The sequence below is a fragment of the Triturus cristatus genome, chromosome 10 (genome assembly GCF_964204655.1).
Source record: "Triturus cristatus chromosome 10, aTriCri1.1, whole genome shotgun sequence".
In the NCBI taxonomy this organism is placed as follows: domain Eukaryota; kingdom Metazoa; phylum Chordata; class Amphibia; order Caudata; family Salamandridae; genus Triturus; species Triturus cristatus.
In genome coordinates, this window is record NC_140593.1 from 892798602 (window position 1) to 892805187 (window position 6586).

The 6586-nt window shown below is 41.3% G+C and overlaps 1 protein-coding gene across 1 annotated transcript in view; it reads left to right on the forward strand.

Moving 5' to 3' along the window:
• PTPN23 (protein tyrosine phosphatase non-receptor type 23) overlaps positions 1 to 6268 on the forward strand; it is a 558626-nt gene extending 552358 nt beyond the window's left edge. Inside the window, exon 25 of the mRNA XM_085628617.1 lies at positions 471 to 6268. Within this exon, the coding sequence (XP_085484743.1) occupies positions 471 to 1052 (582 nt within the window). The 3' untranslated portion in view covers positions 1053 to 6268. The remainder of the gene's footprint in view (positions 1 to 470) is intronic.
• The last annotated feature ends 318 nt before the right edge of the window (positions 6269 to 6586 follow it).

Here is a 6586-nt window from a genome sequence, read left to right on the forward strand (position 1 = left end):
ATTCTCCGGATCCAATCTGACACCTAGAGATATTCTAAAGTGCAGAATCTGGTTACATGTGGTACCTACTCAAAAGAGCATTACCAAGGGAAGTAACTTGTTCATCTAATCTGGCACTTCGAAAGAGTTTCAATAAGGAATCTGTAGGTGTAATCATATCCATCTGAAACAACTTTACTGAACGTAAGTAAATTGTTCTTTGATGCCTTATGGCAGGAAATATTAAAATCTTATGAATGTGTGACTGATTTCAACGAGGAAATCTTTAGTTAGCAGGAAGTAACTTTCTTCCAGGGCCCACCTTTCATATATTTACATTTTCACCTTCTGTTCTTCAAACTTTATTTCTGTCCTTGGTTGCTCCCTTTCAATACTGTTTCCTAATATGTTTGTCGGATGTCTCGAATAATGAGCATCCCATTTTGGCTTTAGATAATATTTGTGATTCTGATTTTCTGTTTTTTCCCCAGCTGTATCCACTCCAGGATCCCCAGGATATTGTGCTTGGAGGAGACATGCCCATCAGTTCAATCCAAGCTACCATTGCCAAGCTGAGTATAAAGCCCCCTTTGGGTGGCGTGGAGCCGACTGTCAATTGGCAGTTTTCAAACTGTGAACCTGTAATGGAGCCTGCAAATGCCCCGGCTCCTCAGTCATTGCCTTCCAGCCTCTCCCAGCCTGATGTCACAGAGCCTGTGGCTGTACTGCCCACTGAACAACTGCTGGAGTCTACCCAGATGGTGGTGCCTCTGATCGACACAACAGTAGCCAACCCTGAGATTGCCAACAACCACATGCTGGAAGAGGTGGAGCCGAGACCCAGCAGAGAATCCCCAAGCACCTGCACAGCACCTTCCTCTTCCTCCCTAGATCTTCTGGCATCCTTGACTCCTGAGGCTTTTAACTTGGACAGTTCCCAGAAGGGAAAGCAGAAAATGAACAAGCAAAGCTTTCTGCAGCCTCAAAATGGTGAGGGGCTTTCTAGGGGTAGCAAGGCCAACGATGACCCGCTCAGCATGCTAGACCCTTTGTGGAGGCTCAATAAAACCTGATATTAGGTGTGAAGAGACTTGCAGCGCTCTCAGTGAGTCTGGTTTCATAAACAACATTGGTACTCTATGCACCTTTAATCAACATTTCACTGTCGCCTGGTTGTGAAACTATTTAACGTTTATTAAAACTCATATTTCTGTCAGATCATTAATCCTGATGAGTTAAAGGTCAACCATGCCACAATCCTGACTCTTGATCAGAAGAACCTATAATCAAAAAATGAACAACTTTGACTGATACACACGCACCCCCTTTCCCCAGCCCCACCCCTCCCGTGTCCCGGGTTTTGGAAAGGAACTCTTTTAGGAGGGCAGAGCTTTTACCTAGCTGAATCCACACCATTGGAGACGTATGTGGTTACAAACTTAGTCTGCATGTCAAGCCACCATTTCTGAGCTTGCAACCTTCCTGGGTGTAATTCTTTCTTATGCTGCTCAGCATTGCTAGTGCTGTAAATGAACATGCTTCATTGTCTATGACTAACTGTTTCTGTGCATGCCATTGCTCATAGTCATAAAAGTCAATAATGTGCTTTGGGTCCTAGGTAGAGACCATGTATGATGAATGAAACATTTCTACTTCTCACCCTCCAGCACACATGCAGGAAGCCAGAGGAAGTGTGGCAGTCACAATATCGTCTGCCTACTCTTGCACACGGATTACTGCTGTATGTATACTAGTTTTGTGGGTACAGGCCTTACTGCTGCTCATCTTCAAGTCTCATTATTATTAGAGGAGCCTGTACACACGTGGGGTAGAAGCGGGAGAGGCGGAAGTTAAAAAGTTTGAAATACCACACACGTAATTCTTGAGCCATGTCATACTGCAGAGGATAACCTAAGTTCTGCAATAGAGCCTTCCTCACCTGGCGATACCTTTTGTTAGATACAGTCTTTAAAATGTTGCATTATTTGGAGCAGCTCTTGTCACCAGAGCAGATGGTTACCTTTATCAGGGTGTTGGTTTGCATAGAATGGAGGATGTACCCTAGCTGTAGCAACTCATTTTGTTAAATAGGTAGAATTCTTGCAAGTTTGCCTGACTACAAACTGGGAAGCATCCCGAAATATATGTCCACCTTAAAACAGGGAAGAGGCTGGATATTGGCATTATTCATTATGAAGGAAGAAGTTCACTATTAGTGCACCGACACATAATGGAGTCCAACACCGAATTTGGGAAGAGCCCTGGCATTGGAGAACCTGATCACTTAATGGTTTACGTAAGCTCTGGCCTTAGTGAGATGGACCACAAAATGGTGAAAGATTCACAAAATTAGTGAGTCTAGTTTTGTATGAAGAATGACTACAAGAGTTAACCTGGCCAAAGAGTTAGGAGGAGAGATTGAATGTTGGTGCATTTTACACAGAAAGGAGGAAGAACCCAGCAATATTAATGATGCTGTTGCAAAGTATGTAAATAACTCCACTTTACATTAGTAAGTTTGACATAGAATGGTGACAAGCCCAGGAATTTCTAAGAAGGGAAGAAAACTGTTGCTCTTTTCCGAATAATCCATAGGGTAATTTGGTGGTATTGACTGGCATGGCTAATGACAGTTTTTTGTGGCATTATATTTTAGAACAGACATAGGTGGCTTGTTTGCGTGAGGCAGAATCTGAATAGGGCATGTTTCGGTATATTTGGTAAACATCTGTACTTCCCTTTACCACCACCTTCTTTTAAGTGACTGTAATTTCCATGTTTCACATAAAACTGAAGCCAGTTATAACTAAGTGCACCACAAAAACACAGGTTGTTTGGTCAGAGAGTTATCATGACCAGCATACCCTGCCTTGAGAGCAAGCTTGATTTCCGCAACTCTACCATGCAGGCCTCCTGTGTGTTCAGGCATCTTCTCCCAGTGTAGTCATATAGTGGCTGCTTAGCTTGTCAGGGAATATCCTGATGTCTAACTGTAAGGGCTGTAGCACGTTGCCCCTTCTTGCCATGAAGAAGGACTGACTTGTCAATACAAAGGTGCTCCCTCAGCCTTCAAAAAACCTACTGTTTTATTTAATCTATCCAAGACGTTACCTGAAACCACTTTAGCTGTTTCAGAACATGGTTTATTTTAAAATTGTTATTGTACTCAGCAGGTAAATACTGCGCCTTAATAATTTAATTGTGTTCCTCGGAAATAGTGAAGTATTTTTTTTAATTGTTATTGTACTCAGCAGGTAAATACAGCACCTTAATAATTGAATTTTATTCCTCGGAGATAGTAAAGTATTTTTTTTTTTTTTTTACGTTATAAACACTATATATTTTCTGTGCCTAGGGAGTGAAGGGAGTTAAAGATGGGGAATGCTTCATGCATCACATGGCTAAGTTCGGTTCAGCTCCATGTTTAAATACTAGCCTTGCAATAGGGAGGGGGCAGGTGGGAAGACTCTGAGATCTCGGGACATTATGTTGTGGTCGCCTTGGAGGGACGTGCATATGGGCCATTCTGAAGAGAAAATGAGTTGGCCATTTAATGTGTGATCCACTGCATCTTTTGAGCTGGCATTCAAAATATTTGCTTTGAAAACCCTGGTGTGTCCTCTTCAGGTACACCCTTTCCACCTTTGTGAAGCAGAGCAATGCATGGACGGGGCAGGAGAAGGTCAGTTTATAAGTAGTGCCATCCAAAAAAGGAATTCTGACTTAGACTTTCAGAACCCATGAACTTAGTTTTTCAGAAACCATGAGAAAGGTTACATCAATTAGTTTCCAATTTTATCAGGATTTTGGTCTCTGATTCTGCCTTCGTGGGGTTTGGTTGCTTGCTTTTCTTTTTCTCACTGATTTTGTCTTGTAATTTTTGTTACATTTTAATTTGTCTCACCCATATTACATGTTTAGGTCTGACATTATAGCAAGAACTCCAATGCCTTACAACTGATGCATTTTTAGGACTATATTAGTTTAAAAAAAAATAATGTATATAGCCATTTTGCCAACAGAGTTGTCCTGTGATACTGGAATTATGATAGATGTTACTCAACGTGGGGAAGATCACTCTATCAAAATTGAATGTTTAAATGGTATGTCAAGCCTACCAGGCTTTGAACTTGTAACTTACAGACTATACACACATACACCCTAGCAACAGATGCGCTACCCACTTAAATTTCTTGCGAGTAGAGCTGCTGAAGGGATTTAACCCTGAACAGTGAGCCGTAGTGGAAAGGGCAGCACGCATGAATGCATGTATTACCGCAGTGTGCAGATGTGTCACCTCTGCTGTGCAAACACCTTCTAGTCAAGGCCACATTTTACTTGCGAATTAAATGATAAGTAGAATGCTTACATTAATGTGGGCCACTGGGAACGGTTACATTACAGTCCATTGTTACCTTTTGCTCACTATGCCACTTCCAATCAGGACCAACCAAATGCAAATCTGCCTTGGTCCAGCCGAAACTGACATACTGTGTCCCCTCTGCGTTGGAAAGCAAGTCACCCAGCAGATTTTAGCTTTGGTGGCTTCATCTTTGAGGTGGAGCTTTGGTCCCATGGCAGAGTCATCTGTGCAACACCCATGACACTTAGGGCATTCACTGAGGAGAAACAAAAAGTGATGGAATGCTCAAACTTAGTTAAGATCCAAGTCCTCCGAGTTCAAAGTTAGTCCAATTACAACGTAAGTTATAGTGTGGCAGTGAACAGAAAAGCGTAACCTTTTCCATACAATATTTTGTCCTCTTCTCTCACCTGGCCACTCTTCTCCATCCCTTTTCTGTGGGGTGCCTTAAAGAACTATATACATGACCAACTAATCTCCAGTCCCCGAATATTAATATGAGAATAATTCTGGTTGTCATTACTACCTGTCAGATCTGTTACCAGATTGCCCAACCTAGACAAAAACTTGCTGATGACTTAAAGCACTACCTCTAACGGTGCCTACTATAGAGTAACTGTTTATAAACAAAAACATATTTTATTTCATATGAGAACTGTGCTTTGAACCTAAGGGTTCTGTGCTGAGCATGGCTCTATGCCATCTCCTGATACAGCACACCTTACAAAGGTAATCAAATCCTGTCTCTGTCTCATTTTCTTCAAAGTAAACCATCCTAGGGGGTGAGCAACCATTCTTCTCGGGAACCCATTGTAAACATGTTCTGAATTATTCATTTTCCTTTTTTTAATGCATGGTGGCTAAAATGATAATGCATTCCTAAATGAGGCCAGTCTAAGAATCGTATAGTGGTAACCCTCCTTCTTTAGATGTGTTCTCTATCCCTAGTGTCACACTGTGCTTTGCAGTTCTCAGTTCAAGAATGGCAATAGCAACATGTTAGATGGTGGCAATAGCAACTTATTCATTTATTGTAAAAATTAAAGACAACTACTAATACCTGACCCGACGAGCATGTCTCCTTTGACCATTAATAAACTGTTCAATGTTAAAGACGTTTGAATGCTGGTGTGGATAGAAAACAAGACAAAGGTGAAATGCTTATTACATAACATTAGTTGTGAGAGGAAGTTTGGAATATTGTTAGCATCATACATAGTTTTTTTGGCTAAATTACTTCCACCATACTATGAGAATCAAAAACTTTAGTTTTTCTCCTATTCAAAGCATAATCGTTGGCTTCCAGAATAGTTGGAGAACAAACACAGACACAGAGTTTGAAATACATCGATGTACTTATTTGTTTTAATGATGTGTAGGTTGTGTGGACCTAACGTGTGCATTACAATCTCTGAATTGGTTTTGATCTCCTTTAAAAAGTGGTGGTTTTGTGTAACTATTTGATGTGGGTGAGAAAGTTCCGCTTAATGATCAGAGTTCCCGTTCCCCCACAAAACCTGTGCGTGGTGACCAGAGAGGTCCTTCATCGTGTGGGAAACAACTTGGCTGAGAGGACTCAGACTCGCTCCTAGGCTGTGAAAAGCCTACATAATGAAGCCTTAAGGCACATCAGCAGTTCTGCTGAACACCAGCAAGAGTACAGAGGCAAGTAACAAAGAAACATCCATCCATATCCAAGAAGACGGTTCATGTGTTGTCCATCTCTGATCATTTCGGTGCCTGAGAGGCTTGACCCTTCTGCGATGAGAATGCCAATAACACATTTATTTCGTTTTAGATACAGCTTGGCTTACTCATCCGGCCATAAAGTGGACTATCACACAAAAAGGCCTCACCATTGTTGTCCTGAGAATATCACGCTACTTGTTGCAATCTTTTTGAATAAATAGTAAATTAAAAAACAAATGTTCGCAAGTCTTTTTTTTAATATGCAATATGTTAAACAGTTTGTGTTTTATTCTCCATTGTCTGTAAACATCTTGTGGCATTGTCACTGCTAACATCTGTATAGTGCACACTACAATAATATGTCTTGGCACTGTGGTGCAGTGTTGCTTCAATATAATACACTCACTGGGGGTCCACAGGACTGAATCGTAGGTGAAAGTACCTCGGCCTTGTACATTTTTACCCGCAGATACTAGGGCTCTTCCAAAAGTGTTGCCACTCAATTTGGTCGCCAGATATTTAGGTCCTGTCCCATATAGAACTTTGTGCGTCATG